This window comes from Erinaceus europaeus, chromosome 15 (assembly GCF_950295315.1).
Source record: "Erinaceus europaeus chromosome 15, mEriEur2.1, whole genome shotgun sequence".
Lineage (NCBI taxonomy): Eukaryota > Metazoa > Chordata > Mammalia > Eulipotyphla > Erinaceidae > Erinaceus > Erinaceus europaeus.
The window spans coordinates 61,738,731-61,764,280 of NC_080176.1; the positions used below are offsets into that span (position 1 = coordinate 61,738,731).

Sequence of the window (25,550 nt, forward strand, 5' to 3'; positions counted from 1 at the left end):
CTATAATTTTCCTAAATTCTACATTTTTTTTCTTTGCAAACTAGGGTTATTGCTGGGGCTTAGTGCCTGCACTGTGAATCCACTACTCCTAGAGGCTATTTTCCCCCCTTTGCTGCCCTTGTTGTTTATCCTCATTGTTGTTACTGTCGTTGTTAGGATAGAGAGAAATCGGGGGGGGGGGGGGGGAGGCAGACGGGAAGAGAAAAATAAGATACCTGCAGACCTGCTTCACCACCTGTGAAGCGACCCCCCCCCTGCAGGTAGGGAGCTGGGGGCTCAAACTGGGATCCTCGTGCGGGTCCCTATGCTTTGCACCACGTGTGCTTAACCCACTACAATACCGCCTACCCCTCTAAATTCTACATTTTTAATAGCAACAAAAGAATTGAAAAATTTATTGAGTTTTATTAAAATAAAAACAAATAAACTAACAAAAAAACAGTGCTCAAATTAAATACCTGAAATATTCTAGCTGAAATTGGTGGTAAAGAACATTGGACAAAATACATAAAATGAATAGAAGCAAACAAATATTATTATACAAAACACAACTTATAAGCTTATCACCAAGAAAAGGGAACTGTAGGGGGTGGGGAAAGGAGAAAAAAATAGGTACATACATCATGTCTCAATAATTTTAAATAACTCAGAGCATAGAATAAACTCTGGTATTTTAAACTTTTCATTAATTGTACTTTCTAAAACTCTTCGAGGTGTGTGGAGGGGAGGAGGGGTATCTGACCTACTGGTAATTAGTTTACATCATCTTCTAAATTAGTATATGTACTGTAACAGATATTACTTAAGAATTTGGGTTGGCATCAACCAACCAGACTTCCCTGGACAGACAACCCCATCAGTGTCTTAGAGCTCTGATTCTCCAGAACCCTGCCCCACTTGGGACAGAGAAAGGCAGACTGGGGAGTATAGTACCTGTCAAAGCCCATGTTCAGTGGGAAAGCATTACCTTCCACCTTCTGTATCTCACAGTGACCTTGGGTCCATATTCCCAGAGGTTTAAAGAATAGGAAAGCTATCAAAGGAGGAAATGGGATACAGAGTTCTGGTGGTGGGAATTGTGTGGAGTTGTACCCCTCTTATTCTATGGTTTTGTCAGTGTTTCCTTTTTATAAATAAAATTTAAAAAATAAATAAAAAGAATTTGGGTTCGAGTTAAAATAACCTGCATATTAATAATTGTGAACCTACAATTTGTAGTGCAATTCTATGCACCTTTACTCTGCATTTCTGCTTAGATTTTACATTCCAGAAGTTTTACATACAAGAAAATGACATCACTAAATGAACTCCCCCCCACTCTCTTATGGGTTATGAAATGTGATACCAGAGTAGAAATCAAAGTAAACTACATACTCTCTTGCTCCCAATACCAATTACGGAAAAGGTTACTAACTACAGCTCAAAAACAACATTCAGTACAATTAAATATAAGGCAGAAAACACAATAGTATTTTAACTTTATGCTAGAATGGAATTCCTATGAGGCTATATTGAATTCTTATGAGGCTATATATAACAGCTACCAAAACACACATACCCATCTAATATTAGACTTTCATAGGCAGCTTTTTTGTCACAAACAGGACAAATCCAGGTGGGCTTCTTCTCATTCATTTGCAGGTAAAGAGCAGCATCAAAACACTGCAGATGTGTACAAGTCACTGCTCGGCATGGGATTGTCAATCTCATCTTCCCTAACTACAAGACAGGAAAGACAACAAGGAAAACCACTTCAGATATGAGAGCAAAGCCTCAAAGGGAATAGAGCCAGTCATCAAATACTGAAGAAGTTACACAAGATTTAAAAAAATCCAAGCCAGTTTGTTTCCATCAAGATCACTTCATAGGTTATTTGTATTCATTAACTGCTCTGACTTTTAAGATACAGTATTAATTTCTGAAAAGTCACATAAATTCACAGGTAAAAAGGACACATATACAATAGAAATATATTTCCTTTTTACCAGCTCCTCTATTTAAAAGGAGCCTTTGGCTCTCCAACCTTCTACCACGTTCTCTGCATAATCAACTGCAGTAACTCTATACTATGCTCCTACTACTTAGAATCAATCTACTCCAAATCATCTCACAAATGTATGAAACACACCAAACATTTATTTTTAATATGACTTTCCTACTGTCACTAGAGCTACTGCTGCGATCTGATGCCTGACCAATGAACCCACTGCTCTAGGGGGTTTCCTTTATTTATTTATTTATTTTTACTTTTACTTCCCTTTTATCACCCCGAGTGATCGTTGTTATTGATGTTGTCATTGCTGGATAGGACAGAGAGAAATGGAGAGAGGAGGGGAAGAGAGAGAGGAGGAGAGAAAGACAGACACCTGCAGACCTGCTTCACCACTTGTGAAGTGACACCCTTGCAGGTGGGGAGCTGGGGGCTGGAACCGGGATCCTTAACGCCTTAAAAGTCCTTGCACTTTGCACCACTTGGCTTAACCCGCTGTGCTACCGCCCAATTCTCAAATCCACCATTTTAAATAGCTGAGTAGTATTCCATTATGTATACAGACCACAACTTACTCAGCCACTCATCTGTTACTAAATACCTGGGTTGCTTCTAGGTTTTGGCTATTACAAATTGTGCTGCTATGAACATAGGTATACACAAATCTTTTGGATGGCTATGTTTGGTTCCTTAGGATTTATCCCCAGGGGAAGAATTGCAGGGCCACAGGGTAGGCCGCTTCTAGCCTTCTGAGAGTTCTCCAGACTGCTCTCCACAGGGGTTGGGCCAACTGACATTCCCACCAGCAGAGGTTCCTTTGAACCTCTCCACCATTTGTTGGTGCTACCTTTTCTGATGTATGACATTCTCACAGGAGTGAAGTGGTAACTTATTATTGTCTTTTATTTGCTGCACTTTCTTTTACAGAAAAAAATTAGTAATCTTACAAAAATTAAAATCCCCCAGATTGTTTCATTTCTTTACTTACTGGGCACATCAAGGATACTCGAAGACTAGTTGTAGCAATTTCACTGTCAGGATCTGCAGTAAGCTTTTCTTTAACTTTCAAAAGAAGAAAAAAATAAAAATTTTTAAAAAGTTATTTTTAAAGGGCAACAAAAGGGAATAAAATATTTAAAAAATATTTTTAAAGTTACTTTTAACATACTAATGAAATTATGTATACAAATATATTTTAAATCTCCTCCAAACTCTGAATAGGTCAAGGAACTACAAAAAATTGTTTAGTATTAATGTACTGAAGAAACGATAATACCTCTAATATAAAGTTAGAGTATTAACAAATTCTAGATCACCTGAAAATTAAAAAATTTTTAATAAATGTATTTCCTTTAGATATTTGATTTTCAAAACCACTATAGAATGAGACAGAAACAAGAAAGAGGAACTGAAGCAGTGCAAGAAAATTCAGAGGGCAGGATTGACAGTATAATGGCTATACAAACAACTTTAATATTGAGGTTCCAAAGTCCTAGATTCAACTTCTTCCTTCCTTCTTTCCTTCCTCCTCTTCCTCCTCATCTTTTCTCTCTCACTTTCTCTCTCTCTCTCCGCCTCCAGGGTTATGGCAGGGACTTGGTGCCATGGTTCCTAGAGGCATTTTCTCCATTTTGTTGTTCTTGTTGTTACTGCTGCTGTTGTTGTTGGATAGCTTAACCCACTGCGCTACCACCCAACTGCCTTTTAAAATTATCTTTACAGAAGCCAGGCGGTAGCACAGTGGGTTAAGTGCACATAGCACGAAGCACAAGGACCGGCATATGGATCCCGGTTTGAGCCACCGACTCCCCACCTGCAGGGCGTTCACTTCACAGGCGGTGAAGCAGGTCTGCAGGTGTCTTATCTTTTTCTCCCCCTTTGTCTTCCCCTCCTCTTGATTTCTCTGTCTTATCCAACAATAATAACAACAACTAGGGCAACATAAATGGGGAAAAATGGCCTCCAGGATCAGTGGATTCATAGTGCAGGCACCAAGCTTCTGCAGGCAAAAAACAAACAAAAAAAAAACGGGGGGGGGGGGGGCGCTTTTACTCATTTATTTATTTTTAATTTTTCCCCTTTCGTTGCTCTTGTTGTTTAACATCGTTGTTGTTGTTATTGCTGTCATTGTTGGATAAGACAGAGAGAAATCAAGGGAGATGGGGTAGACAGAGAAGGGGAGACACCTGCAGATCTACTTCATCGCCTGTGAAGTGAACCCCCTCCAGGTGGGTAGCTGGGGGCTTGAAACAGGATCCTGATGCCAGTCCATGTGCTTTCCGCCATGTGTGCTTAACCTGTTGCACCACTGCCTGGCTCCTGAAAAAACTTAATTTATTTATTGGACAGAGACGACCAGCAATCAGAAGGAAGGGATGGTAAAGAGAGAAAGAAAGAAGAGACATCTACAGAGACACTGCTTTACTACTTGCAAAGCTTTCCCCCTGCAGGTGGGGACTGGGGGCTTGAACCCAAGTTCTATCACACTGTAACATGTGTGCTCAGCCAGGTGTGCCACCACCCGGCCGCATGCAAGCATAGTATTTCAATAAGCTCCCTGTGTCTTTTTCAACCTATGGACCCTCTTCTCTTTGATGGTTTATTCAGTGGTTTGGAAGTACTAGCTGGGAAAAAAAAAATCTTGTTTAATTAATTTAGTTACTGTGCTGATTTACAGTTTCAGTTAGACTTTTCCCTCTGCCTATGTTTTTGCACTGTGAAAGCAAACCTGCAAAATAGAACATCTCAGACAACAAATGTTGTTACTGGATATCATATGCAAAGAATTTCTTCTCACAAAGAACTTTGTAAAGTGCATTCTACAGGACACTGGGCATTTTGAAGACTTGTCTTCCAATTCTCAAGCCAGAAAAAGGTAGAAAATCAGACCAGTCAGAATTTAAGTCATGAAGTCATGGAGGTGGCAGTGATAAGTGTTGGCCTCTCCAGCACAAGGTCCAATTTTTTAAAAAAAATTTATTTATTTCCTTTTGTTGCCCTTGATGCTCTATTATTGTAGTTATTGATGTCATTGTCGTTGTTGGATAGGACAGAGAGAAATGGAGAGAGGAGGGGAAGACAGAGAGGGGGAAAGACAGATACCTGCAGACCTGCTTCACTGTCTGTTAAGTGACTCCCCTGCAGGTGGTGAGCCGGGGGCTCGAACCAGGATCCTTATGCCAGTCCTTGCGCTTTGCACTACCTGTGCTTAAACTGCTGCGCTACCGCCCGACTCTCAAGATCCCAATTTTGATCCTTGGTTGCACATATAGTAGAGTAATGCCTGTTTCCTCATTCTCTCTCTCCCCCTTATCTTTCTGATTAATAAAAGATTAAAACATAAATAATAAAGGGGGAGACGGGCAGTAGAGCAGCACATTAAGCGCATGTGGTGCAAAGCTCAAGGACCGGCTTAAGGATTCCGGTTCAAGATCCCAGTTCGAGCCCCCAGCTCTCCACCTGCAGGGGAGTCACTTCGCAGGTGTGAAGCAGGTCTGCAGGCTGTCTTTCTCTCCCCCTCTCGATTTCTCTCTGTCCTATCCAACAACGACAATATCAAGAACAACAATAATAACTACAATAAAATAAGGACAACAAAAAGAAATAAAATTATAAAAAAACAAATAATAACTGAAATTGACCCTTACTATAAACTAACAGCAAGTCAATGTGTTTTTAAAATGCCAATAAACACAGAAAATTGGCCGCCTTAAAAGTGACTTCTAAGAAAGTATCCCCCCCCCCCATTTATAAGGTTTCATTCTTATGTTTAGCTTAAAATTCATTCTTGACTCTACTGTTCTCCAAATTATTTCTGCATTGATACAAATGTGGGCTATTTTTCCCTTTAAAGCATCCCATATGGAGATGGTACAGTGGACAGGGATACTCTCAAGTATGAGATGTCAAGTTGACACCCAGCTTCATCGTATGTGCAAGAGTGATGCACTGTTCTCTCTCCCTACATCCCCCTTCTCATAAGTAAATAAATCTTTTTTTTTTTTTTTTTAAAAGGCATCCCACATGTTCAGTCACACAAACAGTACTTACTTAGTGCTCTGGAATGATCGGGGTTTCTAATACCTTTCATTTTTAACCTCTGTAATAACATGGCTGATGTGAGCTGCCGTACAAGATACACAGACATGGAGTAATTCTACAAAGAAAAAGAGGAGAGAGCAGTCTCTATGTAAAATGGCAGTCAAAGTAACTTCCATAGGAAGGTGACTGGGAAGGAAAGAAAATCAAACTCTGCAACTTTAGGGACGAAGCTCTACCATAAAAGCTATTTCTCATACACTAATCATTTTAAACATTCATATAAAATAACATATTTTAGATCAGCAGCTTTCAAACTGTATTTTCAATTTAACAAAATAGGTACTACTTTAGGGGCCATCGCAGTATGCATGAGGAGGTATTTCTGATGCCTCCTTTAAACCAGAACTTAAATTCTGGTGTTTTGTTTTTTTTAAGATCTATAAAAAATATTTATTTCCTTTTGTTGCCCTTGTTTTATTGTTGTAGTTATTATTGTTGTTGTTGTTGATGTCATCGTTGTTGGATAGGACAGAGAGAAATGGAGAGAGATGGGGAAGACAGAGAGGGGAAGAGAAAGACACCTGCAGATCTGCTTCACAAACTTGTGAAGCGACTCCATGCAGGTGGGGAGCCGGGGGCTTGAACTGGGATCCTTATGCCGATCCTTACGTTTTGTGCTACGTGTGCTTAACCCGCGGTGCTATAGCCTGACTCCCTTGAATTCTGTTTTTATGTAAGGGAATCCTCATTTTTCACTGAAAAATGGGTTCCACCAGTGGTCTGAATTGACACTTCAAATCCAGAGTTCCAAAGTTCTAATTCTGGCACAACAGACCATCTACTATATCACCTTGAGGAAATCAATTGAATGAACCCCAAATCAGTCTATCTGTCTCTGTCTCTCTCTTTTAAGAAGTTGACAAATGAATTCTTCTTCTCAAATGGGCATTTTACTGGGAGAAAAGGCAGCTACTGTGATATAAAACATATATGAAAAGAAGTAAAGGACTCTGGGAGGGGATGGAGGAGAGGGCGTCCAGGTCCTGGTACATGGTGGTGGTGGAGGACCTAGGCTAGGGGTGAGTGTTCTGCAGAAAACTGAGAAATTTTACACATGAACCAACTACTGTATTTACTGCAAACCATTAATCCCAATAAAAAAACATATGAATAAACAATAAAATAAAAATATTATGTCCAATTCTATCTCTCTTAGATCTGACATAATAAATCATTAAGAACTGAAATTTCATCTAAATGCTAAAAATGTATATACCATTCCACTACATATACTCAATCTATTCTACAGAAACAAAATAATTAATATTTATCAAACCAAGTAATTTAAGTGTAACTTTTTTTTTATTGCCACCATAATTACTGCCTGAGATTGGTGCCACACTATGAATCCTCTGTTCCTAATATCCATTTATTCCTTTCTTTCCCTCACTCCCTTCATTATTTTATTTGATAGCTTAAACTTGATCCTTGGGTGTGGTAAAGTGTATGCTTAAGTGTACACTGCCACCTGGCCCAGAAATGTAATAACTTTATCTACAAAAACATTTTCACTATGTGATAAAAGTACCAAGTCTTAAATGTGTACAATCATTTATTCTAAGATATGTGACTATTATTTCAAAGACACTTAACTGTTTGAACTCTTAATGTTTTACATCATTAATACCTGTCTAATATTGTTTCTTCCATTTCCATACAACACCCATTCTCAAGATTATACTTATTATTTATAATTATAAACAGATCTCAAGAGCAGCTTTGCCAAAGCCAAATAATGGTAAGCCTGGGACCAAGCCAAGAGTTTCTGAATCCTCATCAAGAACTTTTCTAGTGTATTCTTAATTCATACAAATGAGAAATATTTTAAATGCTATAAAAATGCTACCAGTTGGGAGTCAGGCGGTAGCGCAGCGGGTTAAGCACGCATGGCATGAAGGCCAGGGCTGGTATAAGGATCCCGGTTCAAGCCCCTGGCTTCCTTCCTGCAGGGAGTTATTTCACAGGCGGTGAAGCAGGTCTGCAGGTGTCTATCTTTCTCTTCCCCTCTGTCTTCCCCTCCTCTCTCCATTTCTCTGTCCTATCCAACGACGACAATGGCGACGACATCAATAACAACAACAAAAAATAAGGGCAACAAAAGGAAAAATAAACAAATATAAAAAAAATTTTTAATGCAACCAGTTACTGAAATTTTTAGAAACAGATCATTAAAGACAGTAATATTTTACAGTCCAGATTAAAACAAAATTCATCATGTACAGATTTTATTACCCTACTGACAAAACAAAAAATCCTGCTGCAAATATTAAATCAACATCTCTGTCCACAAAACAGAAATGCTGTTTTTTATGAAATAAAAGCACTAAAGTAGATGACTATGTATTATTAACTGAAATTCCTTTTGCCATTCTATGTTAATTACATAGCAAGTAGTTATAAGACTGGAAAGTCCTTGCATTAATCTGTATCTCACAAATGATATGTATACTAATACTAACATGTGTATTAATATTATTAGTGGTAAAAAAAGTAGCTTGTAATTTATCATGTATCTTAAATACAGAATAGGCAGGGGGCGGAAGGTAGATAGCATAATGGTTACGCCAAGAGACTCCCTCATGCCTGAGGCTCCAAAGTCCCAGGTTCAATCCCCCAAAACAACAAAAGCCAGAGCTGAACAGTGCTCTGGTATTTAAAAAAAAAAAAAAAGTGGTCCAGGAGGTGGCGCAGTGGCTAAGGCACTCAACTCTCAAGCATGAGGTCCTGAATTCAGTTCCCAGCAGCACATGTACCAGAGTGATGTCTGGTTCTTTCTCACTCTCTCAGTCCTATCTTTCCCATTAATAATAAATAAGATCTTTAAAAAAATAAAAAAGAATTTAGAATAGGCAGGAAGTTAGGGAGTCGGGCAGTAGTGCAACAGGCTAAGGATAAGGACCAGCGTAAGGATCCCGGTTCCAGTCCCCAGCTCCTCACCTGTAGGGGGTTAGTTTCACAGGCAGTGAAGCAGGTCTGCAGGTGTCTACCTTTCTCTCCCCCCTTTCTGTCTTCCCCTCCTCTCTCCATTTCTCTCTGTTCTATCCAACAATGACATCAATAACAACAACAATAATAACTATGTCAATAAAACAACAGGGTATCTTCACAGGAGATGTATACATGCTATCTGAAGCATCAGCTATTTATATAAAGACTAAAAGGTTAAATCTAATCACAACAGGAGTACATTTAACCAATTTCTTCAAAGCCTGATAAAAGCTTTCTATGTTCCTCTTTATAGTTACAAAATCATTCAAAGCTTGCAGTATCTTAAATTATTTTTTTTAAATATATTAACACAACAGTGATAAAACTGTTACCTAATAAGGAAACTAAAGAGACAATACTCAGGGAAATTTAACAGTTTGTAACCTTAAGAATCTACACTCCTGAACTGAAAATTACAAGGTCTTGGAAAATGACAATCAGAAAACTAAATGAAGGGGGGCGGTGGTAGCGTAGCTGGTTAAGTGCACCTGGTGCGAAGTGCAAGGACTGGTGTAAGGATCTCAGTTTGAGCCCCTGGCTCCTCACCTTCAGGGGTCCCTTCACAGGCGGTGAAACAGGTCTGCAGGTGTACTATCTTTCTCTCCCCTCTCTCTCATTTCTCTCTATTCTATCCAACAGCAACAACAGCAATTACAAGGGCAACAAAAGGGAAAAAATGGCCTCCAGGAGCAGTGGATTCTTAGTGCAGGCACCAAGGCCCAAAGCCCGAGCCCCGGGCCCCAGTGATATCCCTAGAGGGAAAAAAAAAAAAAAAAGGAAAAAAAAAAAAAAACTAAATGAAGTACAGCAAGAAACCTGTTAAGAAACAAGAATAAATCATTTCCTAGTGGAGTAGTTTTTAACTCTCATGCTCCAAAGAGGGCAGAATTTTTACCTTTCCAATTTCTGATGCCCAAGAAATGGAGATCTGATTTGGCACAGCTGAAGATAACCTAACTAAAGAAGTAATATTCAAAGGTCTTCCAGGGCGCTTCTGTTCGATTCCATTTTTAGGTGGTGGTGCATAGCCCTATAAACCACAAGGAAGAAAATTAATTTTATGTTCTTGGGGGATTAGACATGTTCTCTATGACAGACACAGAATACTGCCTAATTTCAGTCATACTTTTATTTATCTTGAAAATTGCAGCCCTCATCATAACGTCACCAATATTAAGGAAGAAAGTGACCTTTTAAAAAAGTAATAAAGTCGGCATAAGGATCTTGGTTTGAGTCCCCAGCTCCCCACCTGCAGGGGAGTCGATTCACAGGTGGTGAAGCAGGTCTGCAGGTGCCTATCTTTCTCTCCCCTTCTCTGTCTTCCCCTCCTCTCTCCATTTCTCTCTTAAAAAAAAAGTAATAAAATTTCACAAGTGATGAAGTAGGTCTGCAGGTTTCTCTCTATCTCCTCCCCTTCTCTCAATTTCTGTTTCTATCCAATAATAAAAATATTTTTAAAAAAGTAATAAAATACCTACAAGTTTAGAAAAATACATAAACATTTTCATTCTATAATTATAGATTCTGAAATGTTGACATATTGGCTACGAGTCAAGTTTTCTCTAGCATATGAAACCAAACTTTACAAATACACAAGTTGCACTTCTCCTTTCACTCCTAACGGGCTATCTCAAATGATTACTGTCTGAGAGATATCTTTAAAAGAAGCAGGATATGGGGTAGTATTGCTCAAGGCCTGTAAAATTCACACAACCAGTATTTCTCAGGCTTTTGGGTCCATAGGCTGTGTGTGAGACAAATGGGACTCCTAACAATCAAGATGTTAGATCTCTTACACCTTTTTAAAAGGGTCAGCCATGGCTATGGGCCACCTGGCTTTAACAGAGCCCAGAGTGCTAAAGGATGTTGTCAGACCTGCTCAGTTGCTCATTTACTTATTCCAGAGTCAAGTCTCATGCTCGTCATGGAGGATAAACAGCTTCTCAGTCTCCTTCCTTCTATGGTCACATGGTGTCTACTTTGCTGAGATGGCAATTTAATGTACTAACATTACAGCACTTTCTTAGACACCTACACTTTGAAGTAGAGAGGACACATGTCTCATGCTCTAATGCTGCTTTTCTTATAATTCTGCTGACCTTCAAATTCCAAATGGAGACAGATAACATGGTTTATTTCAATAATTATGCTTAATTTTTTAAATCTGAAAAACAGGACTTGAGTTCAGAGCTATCCATCAGGTCAGAAACAGATTGTGACGTTCTGTATACATATGAAATGAGATAATGAAACCCATATACTGTTTCACTGCTTCAACAACAAGCAGCCAAACACCCCAGCACCCACCGACCCCCTCCCCCATGTGTGCAGCGCACCAAGGTATCTATCCTTCATTCCACACATAGTGGCTCTCAAGGGTCTCTGTTTTTCACCATCTAGCTCATAAGGGCAACTAATTCAGACACCACAAGCTGCTCCTACTCCATTCTTCCCGAATTTGTCTCCATTTAAAAGAAGGAAAAAAAGGTGGCCATGAGTGATGGGTTTATTATGTAGACACTAAACCTTAGGGACAACGCTGGTGGCAATAAATAAATAAGTGAATACGTACAGGCAAAGGAAAGAGCTTCCCGTTTACTTTTATACATAGACTATTGGGATAGTTGTCTTCTTGAGGGCAACTCGTCTCTGCTAAGCAAAGTCTGCATTAAAGAAGAACAGCATATTCTTAAACAGTGCTTTTTATATTCAGGATTATATGCATGTAGTCAGCAAATATTAAGCTGAAGCAACAGTAAATTTCACTCACCTCAGCTGAACTTGGACTGTATAATCTCTCCTACCACCTGGCAAAAAATCCCTATTGAAAAGAGAAAGTGGATGAAGAAAAAAGAAAAATGAGAAACATCCTTAACAGAAAAAAATTATTTTTATTCTTATTCCTTATAGATGAACAAACAATAGCCAACAAAAGTACAAATCTTAATCAGAGCACTACAGTCTTGATAACCTTCATGAGATATCTAGTCAGATCTTTTTAGTTACTATTATTATTATTATTAATATTATTTTAATCTTAAGCTTCTGCTTCCATATCTGCTTAAAGATGGGAAATCACTGTGACAACCTCTAGGAATTGCTGTAAACACTGAACAATGAACACAGTAATTATACAAGTAAAGTGAATGAGCGGGTCAGGTGGTGGCACAGCTGGTTAAGTGCATGTAATTACCATGCCTAAGGACCCAGGTTCAAGCCCATGGTCCCCACCTGCAGCGGGAAAGCTTTGCAAGTGGCAAAGCTGAGTTGCAGGTGTCTCTCTGCCTCCCCCCACTCACCCTCCCATCATCCTTTCCCATCCATTTCTGGCTGTCTCTGTTCAATAAATAAATAAAGATGCTGGTATCAAGGTAAACTCTACCTTCACCATTTCCCTTGCTAGTTGTAGATCTCCCCCCCATCTCAAATGTCCACTCAAAATATACCAGTACCCCAGACAACACTGACATCTTGTGAGCAGCTCCTATTACTCTACTCACAAAAACCAAGAAACACCCAAAGCCTGCCCACTGAAGATTTAAAGACAAAATATCTGTTCTTAAAGGTCTCAATATGCTGATAGGTAAAACATTCCTCTTACCTGGATATACATATTTCTCTAACTTGCTGAGGTGTCAGAGCAAAAATAAAAAACTTCTCTTGAAATCGCTGAATACTGTTTTGCACTGGGGAGAAGAAAATAAAGGTAATGTTCCAACAACAAAAACAAAGGTAGTGTAAACACCTTCAATAACCATGCATTTCTGACACTGTCAAATTCTGAATTTTTATGGTTAAAATACTCCAAAATAAATAATTATTCAACTGCATTTATCTTGGAATCATGACAGTTAAGTCACCCTAAAGCAGGCTGAATTTTTCCAACAGGGTTATTGCTGGGGCTTGATACCTGCCTGCACCACTCCGCTGTTCCTGCAGCCATCTCCCCTCTTTTCTTTCTGTTTTGATAGAGAGTGAGAGACACAGAGAGGGAAAGATTTACCCGAATCACTCTGCTTGTGAGGATTTCCACATATAGGTAAGAACTGGGGGTTTGAGCCCAGGTTGTCTGTCACACATGGTAATATGTGCTCTATACCAGATGGACTGCTATCAGATGCCTACAGGTTTAATTTTAAGCATTTATAATTCTTTTATAGTACACCAACTACTATAAGTCAAAATACAACACACAAAGATAGCTATGTATTTAACTGAAAAAAGCATATACTACACCTCCATCTCTTTCCTCAGTTTCTTCTACGTAAATTTGTTCTACATAAATGTCAACCTAAAGTTACTATCTTTCTAAAAAATAGTATTTGTTCATGGTCCTACTATCTTTTGGCTATTATAAAAAATGTCTTATTCTGCTATATTTAGATTTATTTCTCACAGTGTTGGTGTATTCATTGGGTAGGGTTGTCATGACAAAGTAACAACCCTTCCAAATGATCGATATACTTCACTCTCAACTATAATATCAGTAATGAGTATCTTAGAAAAAATACACACGAACTCTAACCAATAATGATGTGTCTTGTTTGTCTTTGCTGTATTTTGTTTTCAGTACTTTACAGTCAATTCCACAAGAATTCATGAGATACTTTTGTGATGCATTATTCTAGTGCCTAGTACAACAGCAGCTAATATAGAGGCCCTAACTCATGTTCCAGTAACAAGTAAGAAAAAGGCAAAATGGCTGTTATTTAATGCTTAGTTTCTCCGGCACATGGAGAGAAATAAACAAGAGGGTGGCAGAATGTACAGTGTCAAAGGTCTTTAATCTGTAAGTTATATCAAATAAAACAGTTAAACCTCTTAAGACATCTTTTACTTTTATCACACTTTTCTTAAGTATAGTCTTGTAGAAATTTATATTTTATTTATTACTTTAATAACAAAAATTTACATAAATGGCTTAAATTTTACTAACAGTTTACAAAAGTATAAAAATATAGGGTATAATTCCACAACATACCCACCACCAAAGTTCATTGATAACCACCATATTTCTCACAAAGTATTTTACTTTAAGCATAGGTATTTTACTATAGCACTTATAACCCTGGAAATCATGTCACAGAATGACTCATAAATGTTTTAAAATGAAGGCCTAAAAATAAAAAAAAATGTATTTCAAAAACATACTGTGAGGCATAAATGACAAAAATCACTACCGTGAAGCTTCTGTTTCTTTAATTCTTATTCACTCATCAACTCTATTTCTGGTATACATTTATTTAACTTTCCACCTTCTACCTGTGGCTAAGTTCATCAATGACCTCTTATAACAAATAGGTTGTACTTAAAAATCAAGAGCTGAACACTACAGTTTTTATCTTAATGTTTTGAGAACCCAGTCTTTCTAGACAGAAATCTCAAAAGACCTAACATAGGAACAAATGGAGTCCCATAAGAAGAGAAAAACAGGGCATTTTAAAAATTACAAAAATGGTGAGACTATCTTGTAACATTGTCAGAGGGGAAGACCTTACAGATCAAAATTCAAGCAAAACAAAGCAAACTCAAACTCATGAACATCTATGATAAATATACAATCTTGAAAGCAGCCAGAAAAAAATTACATAAATACCACCACAAATAAAGAATTCTCACCAAAAATACTGTATGTCAGAGGTCATCTTTAAAGTGGTCAAAAACAAAAAAACAAAACAAACAAAAAACCTGTCAACTAAAATACCCTTCAGAAACAGACGGAAATAATAAATTTAAGATGAATAAGTCAAGAGTTGGGCCGGGTGGTGGCTCACCTGATTTGAGAGCACATGTTACAAAAGTCAAAAGAATATGTTAAGAGGTGGAGACAGTATACTGGTTATGGAAAAAAGAACTTTCATGCCTGGAGGCACGAACATCACAGGTTCAATCTACCAATCACTATCAGCCAGAGTTTAACAGTGCTCTAGTCAGTTTCTATCTCTCTGTGTGTGAATTTCTCTCTCTATATATACCTCTTTCTCACTATAATAAAACAAAGAAAATGTATTTTTTTAAAAAGAGAAAGTATTAAAAACAGACATGAACCGCCAGAAACAAATTACCAACACAAACACAAAAGAAATACAATTATTTTTCAAGAATGAAAACCATTACATACAGGCATTAAGCAGTGGCAAGCCAAGTTGCGTGCACAAGGACTGAGGTTCAAATCCCCAGTCTGGGGAGTCGGGCAGTAGCACAGCGGCTTAAGTACAGGTGGCGCAAAGTACAAGAACTGGCGTAAGGATCCGATTCGAGCCCCCGGCTCCCCACCTGCTGGGGAGTCGCTTCACAGGCGGTGAAGTAGGTCTGCAGTGTCTGTCTTTCTCTCTTCCTCTCTGTCTTCCCCTCCTCTCTCCACTTTTCTCTGTCCTATCCAACAACGATGACAACAATAATAATTGCAACAAGGGCAACAAAAGGGAATAAATAAATAAATTTTTTTTAAAAAGCCCAGTCTGCACCTGGCAAAGGGCAAGTTTCAAAAGTGGTGAAGCAGTGCTGTGGATGACATTCTTTCTCTCTCCCTACCTCCTTTCCCACTCTTAATTTCTTTAAAGCTTGTATTGTCAAGGCCACAGACAGAGGCTACAAATTCAATCCCAGCAGTTCAGCCATAGCATACTATAGTGCAACGATTAAACCTGGGACTTCTGAGTCTCAAGCATTAAAATGTTGCAGTATTTTTATAATTGCAGTAATTCTAAGAGAAATACTGAATCACTATGTTCAACAGACTACATTCAAGTGTCATCTCATGGTAGTTTTTTTTTTTTTCCTGTTTTTTTTTTTTTTCCTTCCAGGCATCAGTACATGCACTATGCTTAAGTACTTGCATTAATGCTACAATACTAAAAGGCTATTAGTTTCAATATTCCAGTAAGTTTTGGAATGAGATATTTCTGACCTCTTTCTACCGTGGCTCTTAGAAGTTACTTTTTTAGGGCGTCGGGCAGTAGCGCAGCAGGTTAATTTAAGCGCATGTGGCGCAAAGCGCAAGGACCAGCTTAAGGATCCCGGTTCAAGCCCCCGGCTCCCCACCTGCAGGGGGGTTGCTTCTTAGGCGGTGAAGCAGATCTGCCAGTGTCTTTCTCTCCCCCTCTGTTTTCCCCTCCTCTCTCCATTTCTCTGTCCTATCCAACAACGACGACATTAATAACAATAACTACAACAACAATAAAAAAAACAAGGGCAACAAAAGAGAAGATGAATAAAATTTTTAAAAAAGAAGTTACTTTTTGGGGTGTGTGTGTGTGTGTGTGTGGGATAAAGACAGTAAACCAGACCACAGCACCAAAGCTTTCTTCAATGTGGAGGGGGCCAGTCTCAAACATGGGTTACACACATTGTGAAATGACACACTATCCAAGTGAGCTATTTTGTTAGCCCTTCTAGTTTCTTCGTGTTATCTAAACATCTAACTCAAGAATATGTTGATAGCTTAGAAATTATCAATTATATATAAAAATCAAGACAATAAAGACTGGTCTGTAGATGTCAGGAATGTATGCAGGTTTCTCATATCCGTAGTTTAAATTACTTTTCGGAATTTGCATATTTCTCCTTCTCTAACCAGAGCACTGTTCAAATGCTCTGGCTTTTTTTTTTTAACATTCTTTTAAAAAATACTTATTTGATAGAGACAAAAATTCAGAGGAGATAGAAAGGGAGAAAGACACCTGCAGTACTGCTTCACGGCTCATGAAGCTTCCCCCTTGAAGGCAGAAAATAGGGTTGGGGGTGGTAGCACAACAGGTTAGGTGCACATGGTACGCAAAGCACAATGACCGGCCTGGCCTGTCTAAGGATCCCCATTCCGGCCCCCAGCTCCCCACCTGCAGGGGAGTCACTTCGCAAGCAGTGAAGCAGGTCTGCAGGTGTCTATCTTTCTCTCCCCCTCTAGCTTCCCTTCCTCTCTCCATTTCTCTCTGTCCTATTCAACAACAACAACAATAATAATGACTACAACAATAAAACAATAAGAGCAACAAAAAGGAATAAATAAGTATTTTTTAAAAGGGTATGGTTATAAAAAAAAAAAGCCTCAATGTGAATATATCAAAATAAAAAGTCCAAAAGATAGCTTAGCTGGTAAAGTATAGACTTTACCAGGAATGAGACCTTAGATCTGAACCAAGCTACCTCATCATAGGAACACCACAGATGGCACCAAGGGAGCTCCACTGGATAGTGGAGCAGTGCTATGGTATCTTTCTCTAGAATAAAGAATCCATTTTAATTTGCCCAGGAAGGCAAATCATCAGTGATATTATACATGTTCCAGATCCTGGATTCATTCCAAAGGGTTACTTTAAAAAAAAAAAAAAAAGTATGAAAGCATGATGTATCATGGTAATAGGTTAAGTTGTATACTTGTTCCCATATATAAAGGGAAGCTGAGTTACAGCAAATGAATCCTTTCATGTTGTTGATAATTTTTACCTCTAATTTAAGTATCTGGCAATAATGGCTGAATTTTAATAACAGTAAGTCAGTAATAAACAGTTTATGGTCTTTTGCTTTATTTATTGGTGCTCTTGCAATTGATTTTTCTAGCACTTACCTAAACTTGTGGGCTTGATGAGAACATCAAGGACATCATAAAAGGGCAAATTTTTTAACTGGACATCAGGATGGACAGGAGGAATTGGGGGAGAAGGCTGCTGCATCTCAAACGAGGGCTTAGTATCCTGAAGCAACACAGAACCAACAGGAGAGGACGGTGAGTGAGGTGTAACTGAAGTGGAAGGCAACGAGTGGATTCCAGCTACCGACAAGTCAGGCTCAATAGGTGATGAGCCACCATCCAAATTGAAAACCGATGATTTGATTGTGGATAAATCAGAAAGTCCTTCAAGAGTTCGTGGGTATCGGCGTCTATACAATTCTCGAATTTTAATCTGAACCGCAGGGCTGCAGCCGCTCTTCAATAAATACAACGCCCTCATCAGCAGGTCATGCTTGCGTCCACTTTTATTCCGTCCAGCAAAGCCTAGTAACACTTGTAGTTCAGAAACCCTAAAACTAGAAACCATATTCTAAAAAGAAAGGAAAAAAAAAAAAGAGAATAAGCCAATAGTCTCTAAAGCTTTACATACTGTAAAATCTAATTTTTCCAGTACTCTATAAAGTGATATACACTAGTAACTAACCGTCTCATATTCTACTCCGACTGTTCTCACCATCCCCATCTATTACATTCAAGTCATGGTGTCATTAGATTTTATTGCACTCTAAACTTTTATAATCTATGGTGTTCTGATTTCAATTAATAACCACATTATATACTTATTCTCAAGAATAAATCTATATTTGCTTTAAGACTACAAAAATCTGTAACCACCAAAAGACCTTTTTAAAACCAAGCCATACCAAAACACAATGTTAAGTTTGCTATCAAGTAACCAAACAACACAAAGAAAAAGACAATATGCTGAGAAAATAAAGACATTCTTATATACTAACACTCAAAGTCACATCTTATTTAGAATCAAACTTCTAAAACAACTAAAGTTCCCAGGTGAATATCCAAGAAAAGAAAAAAAAAAAGACCTTTAAAGAGCACTAAAAAAAAATGGTCACACAGGCAAGATGCTGTCTATACTGCCCAACTGACCTGTTCTTGGGTGTAAAACAGAACAATTTGTACTGCACATCTCACCTTGCAATTTACTCAGCAAAGCCTAATAGTACTTTAAGCCCAGTGGTGCCTCATGAATCCACCTACTTAGTAATTTTTACTCAACTAAACTTTTTTTACTCAACTGAACTTAGAAATCACATCTGGGTTAGATGTAACTGGACCAAAAGAGCACTACCTGGGTAGCCATGAAGAAGAGTTTAAGACCTAGAGCTGACCAAAAGCCCTCTCAGAAATCTACCACATGAAATACTGTTTTTCTATAGCACCTCATTGCTACACAGTCCATAACTGCCTGTGATTCCTTCTCAAAGGTAGAACTGCTCTGCACTTTTACGTCTCAGTAACAGTCCAGAAGCAACTCCTTAAAACTTTTGGGAGTCCAGCGGCAGTGCAGCAGGTTAAGCGCATGTGGCGCAAAGCGCAAGGACTGGCTAAGGGTCCCGGTTCCAGCCCCCAGCTCCCCACTTGCAGGGGAATCGCTTCACAAGCAGTGAAGCAGGTCTACAGGTGTCTATCTTTCTCTCCCCGTCTTTCCCTCCTCTCTCCATTTCTCTCTGTCCTATCCAACAACAACGACATCAATACTAACTACAATAAAAACAAGGGCAACAAAAGGGAATAAATATTTTAAAAATAAAACTACTAGGCTTTTAATTAATTGTTAAACTTTCTAGTTTTCTATAGTGCAAACAAATGTAATTTGCATGTACATTACTGATAAAAAAATACCAACTATACATGTAATTCTCAATTTACTTTTTCTTTCTTTTGCACTTTTCCTTTTTATTATTATTGTTGTTATTATTATTATTGGACAGAACACAGAAATTGAGATAGGAGGGGGAGATAGCTAGGGAGAGAGAAAAAGACAGACTCCTGCAGACCTGCTTCACAGCTTGTGAAGCACACCCCCTGCAGTGAAGAGCATGGAACTCAACCCAGATTCTTGAGCGGGTCCTTGCACTTAGTACTCATGTGCTTAACCAGATGTGCCGCCGCCCAGTCCCCTATAATTCTCAATTTTCTAAGTAGTCACATTAAAACAAAATCAATCAACAAGGGCAACAAAAGGGAAAAAATGGCCTCCATGAGCAGCGGATTTGTAGTGCAGGTACAGAGCCCCAGCAATGACCCTGGAAGCAAAATAAAATAAAAGCAATGTCAAAACTGTCTACCCATATATACAATAATATACAAAAGTATCTTTTCAATGCAAATTTTGGTGATTTAAAAATAATTTTAAATAGTGGCCCAATAGACTTGCAAACATGACGTCGCAAGTACAATCCCCAGTATTGTATATGCCAGAGTGATGCTCTTGTGTGCCCATCCACTCTCGCTCCCCTCCCTCTCATTAGCAAGCAAAATATTGAAGAAAAAATGTACTTTAAAGATACTTTTATGGGGCCAAGGGATATAGCAAAGAACACATCATGACTTTGGCTTCAAATCCTATGTGCAATCTTCCATACCACCATAAACCAGTGCTGAGCAGTGAGTGCTCTGGTTTATAAGAATAACAATTTTAAGTGTTAATGAGTTGTTTTTCATACTAAACCTGAAATATTCTATCTGTACCTTACACTTAGAACATATTTTAATGGTACTAAGTGTATTTCAAATGGTTAGAAACCACATATTGCCAGTAGCCACCAAACTGAAAATACACCTCTAAATCACATAACAAGGGGCTGGTCGGTGGCGCACATGTTACAATGCTCAAGAAGTCAGGTTAGAGCCCCAGTCCCCACCTGCAGGAAGAAAGCTTCAGGAGTGGTGAAGCAGTGCTGTAGGTATCTATGTCTCTCCCATTCTATCTCCCCTCTCTATTTCTGTCTCTATCCAATAATTTTAAAAAAAAAAATCACATTGTAACTACAATATATATCACAACATCATGGTTATCATATCTTAACAGCTTCATCTTTTTTTTTTATGTGCAAGACTGTTTTATTCATCTTATCCTATGCTATGAAAAAGAAAAAAAATTATGCTCTAGCATATAACTTGTGATTTCATGTATAAAAAGTATTCTAGCCTTTTCTCAGTTAAGTATATTCCCAAGCAAGAAAAGCAGGGTGGAGAGATAATAATGGTCATGTAAAAAAAAATTCTCATGCATGAGGCTCCAAAGCCCCAGGTTCAATTCCCTACACCACCACAAGCTAGAGATGCTAAATGGTGTGCTTAGGGAAGTGTGTGTGGGGTGGGGAGAAGACTGCCTAAACCCTTCTAAAAAGTAAAAAAAAGCATAGTTGTTTTGATTTAAAACTAAGCAAGAAATGCAGTACTTTTTTCCAATCTCCAATCCCACTTCAACTGAAGCTTGTTGATTTTACAGTAGCATAAAATAACAGTAAATCATATAAAGCACTAACATCATTAGGCAATCATACAGGTTTTTAAAAAAAAATTTAATCTGATTCTTCCTACAGAGACCAAAGTAACTCAAAATTCATTATTCTCTTCCATTTATTTCAGATAGTCTTCGTTTTAAGGAGTTTGGCTCTCAAAACAAAATTTCAGGGAGATTACTCATATCATTTCCAATAGTAATTATTCATTTGAAGACTGCACTAAGACAATGACACTAACAGCCACTGTAAACACGTGCACGCCACCCCCAAGGAAAAAGAGACTTAAGACGTAAGGCTTATTAGTTAAAACTATGTGGAACCACGGGATTCTGAAGAAAGGAGAAATCCTCTGGTTTGGGCAAGTGCAAAAGAAAGAGCAGATAAGATGGAGCCTTTGCATTGCAGAATGCTGCAAAGATAAAACACAGGCAGTACCCCCACACACCTATGGACAACTAATCTTTGACAAAGGTGCCCAGATTATTAAATGGGGAAAGATGAGTCTCTTCAACAAATGGTGTTGGAAAAAATGGGTTGAAACACGCAGAAGGATAAAACTAAACCACTCTATTTCACCAAACACAAAAGTAAATTCCAAATGGATCAAGGACTTGGACAAGAAACTATCAAAATTCTAAGAGGAAAGTATGGGCAGAACTTTTACATACAAATTTTAAAAACATCTTCAATGAAGTGAATTTAATTACAAAGAAGACTAGAACAAAAATAAACCAGAAGGACTACATTAAATTAAAAAGTCTCTGAACAGCAAAAGAAACCACCACCCAAAGAGACCTCCCACAGAATAGGAGATCTTTACATGCCACGTTATTGGACAAGAGGCTAATAAACAAGATATATAAATAGCTCACTAAACTCAGCAATAAGAAAACAAATGACCTCATCTTAAAGACCAATAAACACTGAAAAAAATGTTCCAAGTCACTGTCTGTCAGATAAATGCAAATAAAGACAACAATGAGATACCACTTCATTCCTGTGAGAATGCCATACATCATAAAAGGAACAAGCTGGGAGTATGGATCAACCTGCCAACGTCCATGTTCAGCCAGGAAGCAATTACAGAAGCCAGACCTTCCACCTTCTACACCCCATAATGATCCTCGGCCCATACTCCCAGAGGGATAACTATGAGAGCTTTCAAAGGGGGAGGGGGGGCACGGATGGGATAGGAAGTTCTGTTGGTGGGAACTGTGTGGAATTACAACCCTCTTATCCTATAGTCTTGTCAATTATCTCCATTTTATAAATAAATAAAAGGTAGCAGAAGAGGTTGTGGGGACAAAGGAAGCCTCCTGCACTGCTGGTGGGAATGTCAATTGGTCCAACCCCTGTGAAAAGCAGTCTAGAGAACTTTCAGGTTAGAAGTGGACCTACCCTGTGACCCTACAATTCCTCTCCTGGATATATATCCCAAGGAACCAAACAGTCATCCAAAAAGATTTGGGTATACCTATGTTTATAACTGCACAATTTGTAATAGCCAAAACCTGGAAGCAACCCAGGTGTCCAAAAACAGATGAGTGGCCAAGTTGTGGGCTATATACACAATGTAATACTACTCGGCTATTAAAAATGGTGGATTCACCTTCTTCACCCCATCTTGGATGGATCTTGAAGGAATCATGTTAAGTGAGACTTTTCAAAAATAAAAAGATGAATATGGGGTGATCTCACTCACATACATAAGTTCAAAAACAAGATCAGAAGGGAAAACATTAAGCAGAACTTGGACTAGAATTGGTGTATTGCACCAAAGTAAAAGACTGGCGGGGGGGAATTCAGGTCCTGGAACATGATGGCAGAGAAGGACCTAGTGGGGGTTGTAGTGTTATATGGAAATGTCATACATGTACAAACTATTGTATTTTACTGTTGACTGTAAGCTATTAATCCCCCAATAAAAAAATAAACGCAAGCACTGGCCAAAGATAATGACTTTAAGAGTCATTGGTGTCCTTTGGAAAATTTTATCAACAATTAATAGTTGTAGGTCAAGACTTGGGACTTTGGGAAAATCAGTTTTATTTCTCTGGGCATCAATTTCTATTTATTATTGGATAGAGTCAGAGAGAAACTGAGTGGAGAACAGAGATAGGGAGAGAAAGAGACAGAGAGACACCTGCAGTTCTGCTTTACCAATCATGAAGCTTTCCCTCTGGAGTTAAGGACCAGGGGTGCCTTGAAAAAGCCCTCCTTTAGTCAACTTATTATTAAGGAGTTTTACTAAATCAAAATACATATGTATGTGCCCCTCCCCCCAAAACCTTGCTAGATCCAATTTCTTCTTAAGGTGGTATTCTTTAAAAAAAAAAAACTTATTTATGATAAAGACAGGAGGAGAGAAAGAACCAGACATTACTCTGGTACATGTGTTGCCAGGGACTGAACTCAGGACCTCATGCTTGAGAGTCCGATGCTTTATCCACTGTGCCACCACCTGGACCACCCTAAAGTGCATTTCAAATTTCAGTCCTAACCAGCTAAAGTGAGTCTGCTATGAAAACTTTTTTTTTTTCCTCCCAGGTTATTGCTGGGCTCAGTGCCTGCACCATGAATCCACTGCTCCTGGAGCCACTTTTCCCCCCCTTTTGTTGCACTTGTTGTAGCCTCGTTGTGGTTATTATTATTGCCATTGTTGATGTTGTTCGTTGTTGGATAGGACAGAGAGAAATGGAGAGAGGAGGGGAAGAGAGAGAGGGAGAAAGATAGACACCTGCAGACCTGCTTCACCACTTGTGAAGTGACTCCCCTGCAGGTGGGGAGCTGGGGGCTCAAACCGGGATCCCTAAGCCGGTCCTTGCGCTTTGTGCCACATGAAAACTTTTAAGAATGTATCAGCTCTTGTCCTCCACCAACTTGACATCAACATTTCTTCCCCAAGTGGATTTTAACAGAGATAGGGAGAGAAAGAGACAGAGAGACACCTGCAGCCCTGCTTTACCACTCATGAAGCTTTCCCTCTGCAGTTAAGGACCAGGTGCCTTGAACCAAGTGGATTTTATCTACTTCATGTTTCTTCTCAAAGTCATCCTTCTAATTCTTCATGTGCAACTGATATGTACTACATAGAAGAATTTCAGTAACTGCTTAGTGACTTTATAAACATGAAAATAGGTTATGGCTGATTTTAAAATGTAAACAATCTCTTTTAAAAAGAGTGAATATAAATTAAAACTAGAACTATGCATCTTGCATATCAAATTTAAATCACAAAATTTTAAAAATACAGTTGCAACATTATATAATTTAAACATTATGTATAGGTCTGAGGGCAAGTTGAAGGTGCAGTATTAATTTTTTTAAAAAATTCATCAACCAAATATATATAATATTTATATAAAAATATTTCCCTGAAGGAACCCCACACACACAAAGAAAATCCAAGAATTAGGGAAACTCGAATGACTTAAAGTCTTGGTAAAGATCAGTATGAATTTTATAAGCTCTCTCTATCTGCTATGACATATAATATGAGGTAGTGGGAGGAGGTGCTGGGGAAAATAGACAAATCACATAATCAACATTCCTAACACTAATACTAATACAATCTGTATCATGGCCTGAAAGATGGTGCAGTGGATAAAGTGTGAGACACTCAAGTCAAGTCGTCCCAAATTCAAGTGACGCTCTGGTCCTCTCTCCCTCTTTTCCTCATCTTTACAGGTCAGGCAGTGGCATACTTGGTAGAACACCCATTACACCATGCACAAGGACCCCAGTTCAAGCCCTTGGGTTCCAAGCTGCAGAGGGAATCTTCACAAGCAGTAGAGTAGTGCTGTGTCTCTTTCCTTCTCAACCTCCCCTCCCCCTCTCAAGCTCAAGTCTCTATCAATGAAATATTTTTAAAATCTACATTTTCATATATCCAGTTAAAAAATTAGAGGATTTTACATCAAGTCCCTGGTTCTGTGTCCCAGTGAAATCCTGAGTTCCCAAGAAATAAATCCCCTTTTATTGAAAGGCCTAGAGTGAACATCTTCCTTCCAATTCACTGGTTAAAATAATTCTTGAGACAAAGAAACCAAAGTCAATAGTCAAAATAAGCTAAACTTTGAGAAGACAACTCCTGAAATGTACCCCAAGTTCATTCCTTCATACCATGATACATGAACACAAAGCAGTACTCTGGTCAGTGTCTCTCCCTCTCTGTATCTCATTAGAATGAGATAAATAAAATTTATTTTAAAAAAAACCTTGACTTTTCTATATACATTAAATAAATTTCAAATGACTGATATGAAAAAAAGGTATCTAAGCAACACAAAATGCAAAGGCATAATGTTTCTTAACTATGTAGTAAAGGCACAAGAAATAAAGAACACTTAAATAAACTAAGAGATATATTACTACATTTTAACCCTTGTTAAAAATATGAAATCCCAGCCAAAGATTAATGTGTTAGATATTAACAAATCAAAACTTACAATTAAACAATATAATAATA

The 25,550-nt window shown here is 38.3% G+C and overlaps 1 protein-coding gene across 8 annotated transcripts in view; it reads right to left on the bottom strand.

Moving 5' to 3' along the window:
• Positions 1 to 25,550, bottom strand: part of PIAS2 (protein inhibitor of activated STAT 2) — a 68,223-nt gene that overhangs the window by 23,086 nt on the left and 19,587 nt on the right. For 7 of the 8 annotated variants that reach the window (XR_009545076.1, XM_060173824.1, XM_016185114.2 and 4 more), the window contains 8 exons: positions 17,646 to 18,120; positions 12,681 to 12,765; positions 11,850 to 11,900; positions 11,652 to 11,742; positions 9,975 to 10,109; positions 6,041 to 6,146; positions 2,979 to 3,052; positions 1,559 to 1,719 (listed from right to left, as the gene is read on the bottom strand). Coding sequence is in view for 7 of the 8 variants with exons in the window: in XM_060173824.1 (XP_060029807.1) it covers positions 1,559 to 1,719; positions 2,979 to 3,052; positions 6,041 to 6,146; positions 9,975 to 10,109; positions 11,652 to 11,742; positions 11,850 to 11,900; positions 12,681 to 12,765; positions 17,646 to 18,120 (1,178 nt within the window). In the remaining variant the exon portion in view is untranslated. The remainder of the gene's footprint in view (positions 1 to 1,558; positions 1,720 to 2,978; positions 3,053 to 6,040; positions 6,147 to 9,974; positions 10,110 to 11,651; positions 11,743 to 11,849; positions 11,901 to 12,680; positions 12,766 to 17,645; positions 18,121 to 25,550) is intronic. The other variant, XM_060173826.1, reaches the window with a different exon arrangement.